General features: G+C 32.2%; 2 protein-coding genes across 2 annotated transcripts; one reads left to right on the top strand and one right to left on the bottom strand.

Moving 5' to 3' along the window:
- Positions 1–325: 325 nt before the first annotated feature.
- Positions 326–5,476, bottom strand: LOC131953528 (ER membrane protein complex subunit 5-like). Its single transcript, XM_059316741.1, has 4 exons — positions 5,384–5,476; positions 2,461–2,513; positions 2,192–2,295; positions 326–1,758 (listed from the first exon to the last, which is right to left on the bottom strand). Exons 1-4 carry the CDS (start codon positions 5,454–5,456, stop codon positions 1,674–1,676), a joined length of 315 nt encoding a protein of 104 aa, XP_059172724.1. The 5' UTR covers positions 5,457–5,476; the 3' UTR covers positions 326–1,673.
- Positions 5,477–6,896: 1,420 nt separating this feature from the next.
- On the top strand, positions 6,897–13,743 carry LOC131953523 (uncharacterized). The gene is made up of 7 exons (XM_059316735.1): positions 6,897–7,048; positions 7,720–7,859; positions 8,225–8,300; positions 8,435–8,547; positions 8,914–9,108; positions 10,181–10,312; positions 10,910–13,743. The coding sequence occupies exons 2-7, from the start codon at positions 7,742–7,744 to the stop codon at positions 10,951–10,953; spliced, it is 678 nt and encodes a 225-aa protein (XP_059172718.1). The 5' UTR covers positions 6,897–7,048; positions 7,720–7,741; the 3' UTR covers positions 10,954–13,743.
- Positions 13,744–13,961: the final 218 nt, after the last annotated feature.

The following is a 13,961-nucleotide window of genomic DNA, read 5'->3' as shown; positions in this document are numbered from 1 at the left end:
TAAAAAGTATATATTTTCTACATAAATTTCATTTCGTTGGGGGGGGGGGGGGGGGTAGTAGACTTTTTTCGGAAGAAATGCCTGGAAGAAACTCTGGTGACTACACCACGAAAATCATACAATTTACTTCAACACAATGTTATCCAGTTTAAATAAAAATAACAGAAGGGGAAGGGTGACACCCTACCTACTAATGCCAGTGACCTGGTGTAACATACCAACACATACTGTCTCTATAATAATGCACCTCATGTAGGATTTTGAAGAAACAAACTTAAAATTTCAAACACACAGAGCAAACAAAATAAAAACTTTCCACTAGTGATTAAAAGTAATAAATAAATATTTAATCCAATTACATCAAATATTTAAATCATTCAAGTCTTAAAGTAACATTAACAGACAGGCATGGCACATCATGGAATCAACTGCTCACCATTGCATAATTCTGGTTTCACCTACTCATCATGACATATGACATCACTTGCTGACAGGATTCTGGTCACACCAAAGACTAGCATGTCATATGACATCACTTGCTGACAGGATTCTGGTCACACATACACACCCAAGACTAGCATGACATATGACATTACTTGCTGACAGGATTCTGGTCACACATACACACCAAAGACTAGCATAAAATCATATGCTAACAACAGCATCTATGAAACCTTTATACCATAACTGTTACAACATCCTTTGCTAACAAACAAGTTGAGTATTCACATCACAAGACATGTAACCATTGTAACTGGCAAGCATCTTTGAATATGCAGATGCAAACACTGAAACATCAAAATAAAAGAAAATCTATCTTAGTGTTGAGTGACAAAACAAGCATTATTTTCTGCACTTAAACTAACCTCAATTACACAAATTAATTTATTATTGCCTTTGATAAAACATTCCAAGTCTAGACACATACAATTATCTAAATTTTAAACAGTTCCTTACAAGTGTCACAACTAGACTACCATCATGAACACACTCAATTCAAGTAATGCCCAACTCAATACACGCATACAGTTATACAAGTACAATAACAATCATTTTTCTATAGTTACTGACTTGTAAAACACAAATAACAACAGTATTACTACAAAGTTAACAACAATACTTGAATTTAATTTTCAAGTTAATTTAACAGAGGTGAATTGACTATTTGAATGAAACTCTAGTCAATTAACTATGTATCCTCATGAGCACTTGTCATCAATTAATTCAATTAGCTGTTTACAGGATCAGATGAGATGTTAAATAGCTGATGGGAGTATGACTAATGGTAAAAAAAAAAAAAAACATGATTACACACACCTACAACATGTCTCAGTCACACTAAAAGTTTTAAGTCTTGATTTTCAAAATAAATCAAAGGCACTTAAAAAGATGTATGCGCATTTCACCTAGTCATATTAAATTATTTGTTCAGCGCATCTAAACTCAAGCAACCCTACAGATCTTATAAAGAACATACAATGTTCAAAAGAAACATACTTAAACTCTCAACGACTAACATACTAACAAAATAAGTGCATAAACAGACAAAAAAATAATTTTTAAAATCAATCAAGGGCAGTAACAGTGTTTCCTCATACTATATGGAATATCAAAAATGTTTAAACACTATCAATGTCCATTGCAGCTAATAAGATCACAAATCAATGGTAAATCTATGCAGTTCGTCTCTGGAATAATGCTTTGCCTCTGTGGTGAAAAATGTTGAAACCCTGTCTGTTTGCAAGCATCTCCCATGTTCTGAAAAAGATAACAAAATTGTGTTATGATCAGTGGAAACATGGGTGCCTAATCTGTTGATTTTTATTAAGTTTTTGTCCTATCAAACCTCTCACACTATTTTTACATATCTGCAATTTGTTTCACATGGGTAGTAAGGTTATAGTTAAGAAGAAAAGAAATGTAATAAAAAATTACCACAGATGTGTCATTTAAAATATCTACTTAAATTGCAGGAAACACCAATCAAACAAAGCACTAATGTATTTTTAAGAAATTATAAATGCCTGATAAACTTAAACAGCCTTGAACATAGGTAACTTTTAACAAAGAAAATAATTCACACTTCCTTACTTTGCTAACAAGTTTATGGTGATTATGATTAAACTAAACATTGGGTTTAACTTTAATGTTTTTGCTGTTAGTGTCGTCATTTTAATTCAAATTAGCTTACTTATTATCTTGCTCTGCACTGGCTTTGATTTCTTTAAAATTCCCAGCAACATTCACAACTCCATAGCAAGTAATCAGTAGTCCAAGGGCACATTGAAGAAATATCTGGAAAAAGAGCAAAATCCAGCATTAGTGTGTTTGCAATGTCATGTGATCACTGACAGCAAAATTTCAATCAATTACATAAACAATTGATAAGTTAATTAACCAGTACGAGTGGTGAACTGATATAAATATGTGTTGATAAATAATAAAGAAATAAAAACTTACATCAGGTGGCAGCATTGTAAATTCCTGTTCTGTGAGTCTAAGGTAAGTGCGATCTGAAACAGACAATTTAATCAAAAGTATAATAGAATATTTCTTTTTATGTTAAAAAAGGTAATGTCTAGTAATTAGTGTAAATTTCACTACCAACTACATCTTACACTACACTCACCAGGCTAACAGGTGGTGTTAATTTACCACAGTGAAAACATAATAATATATTGTAATTGTGATTTTGAATTATTTCCATGTTTAACCTCAGTCATGAATTTTTATCCTTTGTTTAATAATTATGTTTAGGGAAAATAGTTTTGTATGCTATTCAACTGTTACCATTGAAAATTAATAGAGAAAAGGCCTGAATTTCAGGTGAAATAGCACATCAGTTTCAATCAATTATTCATATTTCCATTGCAATTTTCATACATTTTTTTCTCTTAGCATTGCCAGCAAAAATATAGGGTTTGTTACGAGAAATTATAATTAGGCCTTACAATCTAAGCTTTTCATGAATGATGTAAAAAAAAAAAGTTGAGAATTTGAAATGACTGCAAAACTGAAATCTGCAATTATCATCAGTGACATCAGAAATCAGATGGCTTCGAACCCATGACATGACCACACAAAGGAATTTTTTTCAAAATCTTTTCTCTGAACTCTAAATTGAAAACATATGGGCCTATGCCTTACGCCCCAGTGGACTGGTAAGAAGATAAAGAAGAGGCTTTAATAAATATAATTAATAATATTCAAAAGTGAAATGAGCATCAAACTCAAACCAGGCATTAAAAAATGTCTTAGCCATAATCCGCAGCTATTTTCTCATATTTTATCAATACGTGTTTAGCAGTTTGAGAGCTTGATTTAGTAATAGACATAGATCTACTAGAATACTAGATTCTAGATCTAGATAGATCTTCGGGTGTGGGGAAATTGCGAGACGCGAAAAGCGAAATGGCGAGGCAGGAAAATGCGAGAAGGTAATGCGAGACATACCTGCGGAATTAAGGGTAAATAGCGAGACACTTTTTGCGAAAAAAGTTTTTTCCTTTTTTTTTCCATCTTTATTTATTTCAATTATTTTTAAAAATATTTTTAAAATAAACAAGCATTTAACCATACCCTTTAACACGAGTGTTGTATGTTGTTATTTTTTATATAGATACTAAGAAGATAGATAGATCTATATCTAGATCTATCTATTTAAAAATCCTAACATCGTTGCTGTGCTACTGTCATCGCCCGCTCTTGTTAGCGAGAGGAAAATCCCGTCTCAGTCGGCATTAATTTAAAAATCTAGCCCGCTCATGTTTATACAAACGTGAGCTGTGTCTGTGTCATTGTGAATTGGTATAATCTTGTCAGCAGGAGAGATATTTTGCAACATCTATTTATGGATTTTTGTACTTGCAAAAAGTGTAAAAGTATAAACAATTCTAAAAAGTGCAATTTATTTTTTTATTAAGTAATTTTAATTACAAACAAAATTTACAAACAAAATCTTCTGAAACAGTCCTCAAACACACCATCTTTCACACATAGTACACCCAACCCAGTTCATTAGACTCCCATTTATACATTTTTCTTTTTCTTTTTTCTTTTGCTACTTCTTCCAATCCACATTCACAACATTTCACATTCTCATCACAGTTGACCGCCTCGTTCATCCCACAAACAACACTGGCACCCATGTTCTCATCATCATTATCCGCATGCTCAACATCTGTTTTCCGTTTTTTATAATTTGTATTTTTTATCATTTCTGTAATTTTGGCAATGTCTTGCTCATTGTTGTCACCAGCAGTTGAGTTTTTTTAAAACATCGATATTTTCCCAAAATCTTGTCTAATTTCGGTCAAAATAGAGTATTTTACAATGTATTAAAACAGTTTTCTAAAACGCGAAAAAACTTCTAAAATTCTTTTTCTAACATTGCTTTTTTATAGTGTGACTTCACATCTAACCCCCCCCCCTCCTCCCCCTCATCACACATCGTCATAAAATTACAGACCCCCACCCCTACGAGTGTGATGTCATTTATGGAAGACCCCAAATAACACCACCACCAAAACCAAAAAATTCAGATAAGTTCAACTTGGTTTTAAAAATATTTGAAGTAGGCCCATAGCTTACGCTATAGCACGAGCAACTGATAATATCGGTGACGTCATTTTATTTTGTTGTATCCAAATGATGTAGGCATTTCCTTGTGCTTAGATTTATATGGTAAAAAAAGCTAGAAAAAAAATCGTAGGCGGCGGCTATAATACAAAATTTCTATGCAACAATAGAAAATATGTTTGCGGCGGCAGCGGATCCGGGCACGGCGATCTTCAAAGACGGTAAATCAGGCGGCCTCGGCGTTCCACACAAAAGACAGAAGTTGATCTATCGTCGGCGGTATTTCCGTCGGTTTCGAACAAGGTGGTATTCTAAGTCGACACAAAAGATGGGGGGAGTTGACAAATCATCAGTATGTCTAGCAACGGAAAAATCGGAAGTTTTAACAATTTAAACGAAACGTCTTTGAAGTCTGGACCAAATACCACTGAAAATCGGGTGCGGTAAATTTTTCGCAGAAATCTTCGCATTTCAACACCACCCAGCGTAATTATTGGCTTGTGGTAAAATGCGAGACAAAAAGTCACGTGATCGACCGTTTTCGCGCCCTTCTCGCATTTTCCCGCCTCGCCATTTCGCTTTTCGCGTCTCGCAATTTCCCCACACCCTAGATCTTCTAGATCTAGGTCTAGATCTAGATCTAATTTTTATATTTTGACCAACAAGCGGCAGACAACTCGTCGATTTGGATCATCTAGAAAATCTAGATTCTCGGACAAATCAACAACGTCATGAAAATAAACTTACAAAAAATCAGAAAAAAATGTAGGCCTATCCAGAGTTAATAATTGTAATACGAACTTACGTTGAGCAGCGGAATAAGCTGCATGAGCTAGCGCAACTAGTCCCAGGACGACACACATTTTATGCACAGCCATTTTGTTTTGTAAACGACGACTCCAAATACCCAACTAATGCCGAACTTAGTACAACTTTTCCGGCGCCAACGGCTCGATTATAGTTAATGATTTTAATTATTATGTCTAGCCTAATACCTAATTTTGATGACGAAGCAAATAAAAAGCATTTCGCTTTCTTCTAGATCTATATATTAAGTAGATATATATTTTTTGTATTTCGGCCTGTGATGTGCCTTGATGAAATTGAATGTTGTTGATTTAACACATTATTTAACATTAAGAGGGCGCATAACGGGTTTAGCAGGGGGGGGGGGGTATGTGATATACTTAATATGTATTGACTTTGATTTTCTTCATTCTTATTTTCGCCCTTTTTAAAAGAATTGTTGGATAAATAAATTGAAACAAATAGATCAACTATATTTTCTCTTAATTCAGTATGCGTGAAAGCGGTCATATTTTGTGTTTTGTAATTTATAAACTATCCCTTATTTTCAATTATCATTTATCTGTATGGGGTCATCCATAAATTACGTCACGCTTTTTGGACCATTTTTACCACCCCCTCCCCTCCGTCACACATCGTCACAAAAAGCCAGACCCCCTAAAATGACGTCACACTTCAGCCTACAACCCCCCCCCCCTCAAAATTGCAGTTGAATTTTTTAAAAACTACTATTTTGATAAATTCCTATTACAATTTTTTAAAACAGTTTTCTAAAATGCGAAATAACATCTAAAATTCGTTTTCTAGCATTGCTTTTTTATTATGCAAAAGTGTGACGTCGCGCCATCTGGACCCCCCTCCCCCTCATCACACACCGTCACAAAATTACGGACCCCCCTCCTCCCTCCGAGTGTGACGACATTTATGGACGACCCCTATCAGTGTTAAATTGTTAAATATTGCCTAAGTGTCATCCGCCTCTGACATTAAAAATTATTAATAGTTCATAAAAAAAATTGCGGCTAGATGTAGCCATATTAATCAACACTGGTTTTAAAAATAGTATACCAATTTAACTATACTTATGAAATATTTTTTTTGTCAGACAACGCATTTTTCATTATAAATTATATATTAAGATAATATCTATAGGAACATTTTTGCGATAAACCTGGTGCATACTTGTAACGTCATTTCCAATTAAAGTGGGGAAGGAGTGGAGCTCTGAATATTTCTTTTTATTTCCAATATCCAATTTACTCTGAAAATTAGATCATTATAGGCCTATATATATATATATATATATATATATATATATATATTATATATATATATATATATGTGTGTGTGTGTGTGTGTGCGTTTGTGTTTATATAATATATATCATTTATTAATTACAAGGTTCCCCATGGTCATCAAAAAAACCTAACAGAATACCGTGAATTTCAAGTTAGGTTACTGCGGTATTTTGGTTTGACACTGATCTTAGATCACCCACAGGAAATTTGTGACGCATAAAATACCAAAACAAATCTACCAGCTGATGATAGTCTATTTTTAGTTACAGAGAAAGGACAACATTTCTTGTGGGTCTACAATACAAAACATTTATTCTTACAGCACAGCATCAACTCTGTATATTTTATTTTCCATATGTAGTTAGGTAAAGAAATAAAGAACTTTTGTACATTAACTCAAATGAAGAACAATGTTTTTTGTTTTATTGAATTTTTTTTTAAAGTCAGAAGGCTTGAGAAGAGAAGGCTTCTGACTCAGAAGCGAAGGACTCACTGCAGAGCAGACTACTGCAGAGTTCTGATCTGTGACCAGATCTGATCAGAAATCTTGAGTGCTGACGCGAAGAATAAGAAATCTGAAATAGAATCTAGATCTAGAAGCACGATTCTTTATGCCTACAGTACTATCCTATTATTACTTTATTTTTATTAGTTAGTACTAAAAGTTTGAAAAGTACTAGATCTAGATCTAGATCTAGAATCTAGCTAGAGATTAGTATTTCTAGTACCCTATCGGATGATATTTCGAGTCGTCCCTTTGAATCCCGGTCAGAACGTCCCCCGGTCGTGGCCTCAACCAACCGGCGGGCTTGTTGCATTGAGTTAAATATAAACTCAAAACAATAATTTAAACATCTCATTTAAATAGGTCAGGCCACATAACACGCATGCATAGTGTTGAGTCTTGTGTCTTAACAAAGATAAACGATCTCCTTTCATTATTATTAGCGATTAATTAACTAATTGACTAATTAATTAATTAAGAAATGAGATTACCAATATGTTGTATCCATATAATAATTTTTCTTTCTTTAAGCTTGATGGCTCCATAGGGCTAGATGCCGACCACCCCTGTCCCTTACGTCAATCCTACGGCAGTGACCTTCTATCTGGATGAATGTCCAAAACAGAGTTTTGGGATATTTAATCCCTTTCCTCAAGACATCCTATTTAAAGGTAGAAGTAAGACAATGTTGAATACTATGTTGCAACCTTTATTTAAATAAAAAATATTTGTTTTATCAACTTGCTAGCCACCACTAATAAATACTGATTAAAAAACCTCATTCTGCTCAAACAATACAACAGCGTACTACACTGCAATACAGTAGTTCATTACCCGGTGTACAGCATTAAAAAATTGTTTATTACCTGGCCTTTTGCAAAACAAAAAAAATCTTCACATTATCTTTATAGATATTAAAAATTAGCTTGCTATAGAGTGATCTGGAAGTAATTAAATTTGAATAATATAGGCCTAGGCAGAATTATTTGATTTTACTGTTTGATAATTTAAATTATTTCTCTTGTATGATTTGCAGTTGACAATGCACATCCTGAAAAATACAAAATATCCCCTATGCAAGGGGTGGTCAGCAGCAAGCATAAATTCTACATGTGAGTTGATAAAAATGTGTTTTCTTTGAGTTTCATTTATAGCAGTATTGTTTTTTGTTTGTTTGATTATTTTATAATAAAAAATTAAAGTTATGTCTAATAGAGATATTTTCATTAAGTACTTTTTTTTCAAGTGACCTTGAGTGTATGACAAAAAATGTTATTTCAACAAGCGAAGTGCTGGTTAAGTTTTTTAAATGGTCACGTCCAAGACATGGACAAAAGTCACGAGCCCAACAATACTTAGGTAAGTGCTCCCTGTAACATTTCAATAAGTAATACACAACATTGCATATTAGCCTTTTGTTTTCATAATTTGTGTATAACTGTCATAAATATGTATTGTTCATTTAAAACTCTGTAGTGAAATAATTTAAAAACAAAATGTAATAACCTAAATACTTTCACTAATTAAGGGTTTATTATTTTATCCACTTTCTGCAGTTTAATTCAACTCTATAATTTATATAAACAAAATCTATATTAAGATTTGTGCTGTTTGAAACTTATATAAAATAGAATGTGGTATTTTTATGTAGTAACAAACTTATAATACAACCTACCATCAACCATACCATCTTTAAATTGTCGACTGTTTGAAATTCTGAAATAGGATACCGTACAGTGAGGGTCAATGTGTATCAGACTAGAACAGAGGAAGAGAGGGCCCCATCAGAAATAGGGTCAGTCACTTTCTCTGATATGTCTGAGGCACAGTTGAAGCAGGAACAATTAGGCAGCATCTATTCTAGCTACTCATCTGTTGACAGTAGTGCTGGCGCCCTGGAGGCTGATAGAAGTGGTGCAGGTAATAAAGAAGCAAGTATTTGGGCGGTTCATTTTGGTCAATAAAGTATAAGGTGTTGAGTAGATTTTTCATCAGTTTTAAAAATAAATCATGTTTAGTAAATATTAAAAGTTTCAAAAGTAATTGCTTCCTTCCTTGAAAACATTTATTTAGATTTATGCACTGTATTAAAATGTGCTTAGCACCAGAACAGGAGAATTTAGATATTGATTCATTTTTTCAAGAAAAAACAAATTTCTTTATTATTTTTTTCCACATCATGCATTAAAGGTCAAACCATTACTTGTTGATTATTTGTCATGTTAGGTCTGGAGTTCTAAATTTAATGCCCACTTGAGGCTATTTTCATTACATATTATCAAAGGTGTCATGTCATGTCATGTTTGACTGTCGTCCCTACTGGGACATAGGCCGCTGACAAGAGCTTTCCAGACGTCTCTGTCCAGGGCTAGTCTCTCCAACTGTCCCCAGGTGTATCCAATCTTCTTGGTGTCTTCTTCCACTCCAGGTCACGTCTCCAGGTCTTTCTTGGTCTGCCTCTCTTCCTCCTGCCTTGTGGATTCCAGGTGAGGGCCTGTCTTGTTATGCTGGATACAGGCTTCCTGAGTGTGTGGCCAATCCATTTCCATTTTCTCTGGAGGATCTCTACCTCCACTGGCAGTTGATTTGTCCGTTGCCATAGAACATCATTTCTGATGGTTTTAGGCCAGCGAATTCGCAGGATCTTTCTGAGACATGCGTTTATAAATGATTGTATTTTCTTCTTATTTATAGCAGTTATTCTCCATGTCTCTCAAACCATTACTTGTTGATTATTTGTCATGTTAGGTCTGGAGTTCTAAATTTAATGCCCACTTGAGGCTATTTTCATTACATATTATCAAAGGTGCATTAAAAAAAATAATTATAATTTGACCTCCTCAAGTAATATAATTTTAAATTAAGTCACTCTTCAGCTTTTAGAAAAAAAATGCCACTCTGCACAATGTCCCATCTCTATTTTCATACAGAATAAATGTATCAAGCATGAAAAAGAAATTTTAACCTTCTAACCTGTTGTTTTTTGTTTCAGTTATCACCAATGTAATTCTGTCAGTTTTTCTGCTGGTGTTTGGCTTTATCTTAAGTAATACAAGTGAGGATTGGTTCTCTGCCAACTTGTTTGAGAGCATCAAACCTCAGACATTAGCCATAGTTTTTTACAGTAAGCATTTTCTTTATATATTGCGTAATTCAAATCTGCTATTCTTAGTTATTAGGTACCAGGCACCATACTGTTTTTTTTTAAACTGTGAAAACTTTTATGAAGTTGTAGTTGCCTTAAACATTGGCCATATATTTGTACTATATGTATCTCTTTATAAAGTGCTAGTTAAGTCACATTTGCTAAAGCTGGTCAGTCTCGAGTGTATCAAACATTTTACACTAACACTTGCAGCTAACAAATTCAAGATCTATTTAGCAACAAACAAATTGACATCTGTTATGTAGTGGTTCAGAACAGTAAAGCTCATGGTTGCTAAACTGAAAAGTCCAGATTTTGAATTCCCCAGGCAGATGAGGCTTGATAGCTAGGGACAGCAACCCATCTAGGAGAGAAAACTCCAAAATCAAACAACTGTTGCCTTGTAGATAGCAGGCTGAAATAGGAGGAAATCACGCCCAACATTACAATTTAGAATGAAGAAGAATACTGTACAATAATTTATAGTGTTATAATTTTACATGTTATAGTCTTTTCAAAAGTAATGTTCTACAAGCTGGTCATTTACTTGTATGATTGTGTTATGTGTTTCCTCAGCTCTGGCTGGTGTGCTTGTTATAAAGCTGCTGACTTTCAGATGATGAAGGAGATTTTAATGTACAGATCCAATCAATACTTCACCACCTCATTTGACATCATGATGGTTTAAACAGAATTCTGTATTGCAACATTTCTTTACACCCACCATCTTTAAAAAATATAAATAAATTGGTATTTATTGTCACAAAAAAAAAAAGAAAGAATCCAACCCATTGTAGAACATAGAAATGTACAAGAGTAAAAACAAATAACTTAAATAAGTTTTATTGTTTTTTTTTTAAAATTTATACTAGAAAACATGTTGATTATTTTATCTTTGTACTGCAATTTTAAATGTTTACTTTTGAATTTATTCTCATGTAAAATTGTGAATTTTATTTTTGCTTTTGTTGAACAGTTTTGTAACAACAGATTGGTTGTAATTAGCATGAGTTAAAAAAAAACTTTTACAAAGTTATAAAATTATTTTTTTTATACTTGTTGACAGAAGATAATTTCTTTTTTAGTTCGAATATTTCACTGAACTAGTTTGAAATTATTTGTTATCCAGTGTCATTGCAATTTGTGCCAAGAATTTACTTTGCAGCTTGGAATCCTAGTATAAGCTTATATAATAAAACTCTTTCAATATAATGATATAATGTACATGACATTTAAAAAAATAATTTTAGATATAATAGATTTATTTATATTTTAAATAATTTAAATAGCTGAAAGATTCTTAATCAATTTTTAAAAACATGAAATGCATCGGATTCAATCAATAATTTTCTTCTTACAAACTTTATACTGGTGACTTAAATTCCTTTTTGCTCAATTTCATAATTGTTAAAAGGATGTAATCTAATACTTTAAAGATACACATTTCCATCATATTGAATACTTCTTCATTATAAATTTCTATTTGACACCAATTACTGTTACGTTTGTGTGAATTTTTTGTATGGTACAATTTAAATCATTTTTACATAAGCCACATTATAACTGTCTTATTTTTTTTCTTTTAATCCTAATTATCGTTTACTTTCAATTATTTTTTTAATCAAAATGGTAATCATTTTTACTGAACTTTATGAAGTTTGTTAACATTCAAGAATGGATTATGAATAGAATACTATATTTAATGAGATCTATCTGGTGTTACATTAAAATCTATCACCAGTAATTAATATAACAGAAGTAATTTGTAAAAGAAAACATCAAATGTTTGAAATTTTTAAAGTTTATGCTTTCAGTAATCAGTTAAGTTTTATACTGTTGTTTTAACTAAGGCATGCAGTTTAATTCCTAAAATATTTTTGCTTTACTAGTAATTAGTACATTATAAAACCTTAAAAAATAGAAAACAAAAATATCCCTTCTGCTTGTCTCAACATTCACTAGTCAACACAAATTACCAAATAAAGTTGCAATGTAACTTTCACTTTATGATAGATAGAAGTTTGTTTGTGTGCTAAAAAGTAAACTTTAATTGCTGTTGAGGAGTAAGAGATTGTTTATTTAATTATTTTGTTCACTTCTGTTAAACTAGAGACAGAGAAATGCCAGTTTCTCTATCAAGTTTAAATTAGGAAAAGATTAGTGTCAGTTTTTTTTATCAGCATGTGCAAGTTACAAATTACGCTAGTAATTTTTTGGCCTTTGAAATATTTTTCACTTTTATCTTGTAACAACTTTATGACACATTTTTTAACTAGCCAGCCTCAAAATTTATATAGTCTTGTTGAAGTTGGTAATTTTAAAAATTTGTGAAGCATTTATGGTGCTGAGCCTATTTGTAATAGGACATGTATCTCATTTAACTTTACCTCACAATGTTTGTGTCAAATTGCATTATATCCTTTGTAGACTAATGCCTGTTATTATATGGCTGTGTGCAGTAATTTTATGTTTAATATTGGTGTTTCCATTGTCTCCTGTATGGGAATTCTATACAAAAGCTCTTGTTGATAAGTTATTTACAACACTTTAAAACAAATGAATTTTATAAACAACGTAAAGTAATTATAGATATTATGTTTATTTGGAAAATGCATTTTTATTTATTAGTATTTAATGAATATTAGTAAATAATAATCTAGCTTTTACCCATTGTACTATAAACTCCATTACTAAAACACCTGTACTCCTTTATTTAAAATATCAATTACAAACTGTCTCTTTACACTAGTTAAATGGCAGAATACTGGTTTTGATTGGCTGGGAGTTGCTGAGTGTACTTCTAGAGCAGTAAATGACTAAGGAAAATATCAGTTCTACCAGTTGTACTAACAATATTCACATTAGTGTTCAACAAAATGTGAAATCCAAGGTTATATATTTGTAGACTTTTAGACATCCAAACATTTTTTTGACAACTAAACATCTAGGCATGTGTAATTCAAATATTTCCTTTTAAACTTACTACTACTTATTTGATTTGTGTTTAGTTTTAAAACTTTAGTAAACACTAATTAACTTATAATTATTCTTTTTTTTTTTAATTTTCTATCAAGTTGAATCATTTTTTAGTTTGTTTTTAAAGATATATTATTCTGAAACATCAGAATATTATAATTTAACCATGGGTGTTTTTCGTGGTCATTTTTTTTTGTATATCCGACATAAATCTCCAAGGAGAACTCAACATTGCATCTTGTAAATAACAAACATGCCCTGTTTCTACTGCTGTATATTGCTGGTCTGTCCACCTTATGTGATGTTTGGGGATATGGGTTGAACATTAGCAACTATTAGATGTAGATGAAATTTTTTTTTCATTGCATATTTATAAATGTGTGCATTAGTGTGACTGCATTTAGAGACAAATAAATATGTTCTTATACATGTGATTACGGTTTTAGTTTATTGTTTTTTAGGCATGAGGATTCCAAGAGAATTAAATTGAAAATAACTAAATAAATAAAATAAAAAGTACTAGCTGGATGTCACCCACGTAGTAGAAGTGTAAGCATTGACTAAGCAATTACATTTATTTTACCGTGTAATGCCTTATTTATTCCAATCAATGTTATGTGCCTGTTACAATATGGATAGTTACAAGGAATTT

This window comes from Physella acuta, unplaced genomic scaffold (assembly GCF_028476545.2).
Source record: "Physella acuta isolate Inbredline_101_S28 unplaced genomic scaffold, ASM2847654v3 ptg000928l, whole genome shotgun sequence".
NCBI classification, from domain to species: domain Eukaryota; kingdom Metazoa; phylum Mollusca; class Gastropoda; family Physidae; genus Physella; species Physella acuta.
Note: the sequence above shows the minus strand (reverse complement) of the source record. Positions and strands in the feature narration are given on the sequence as shown.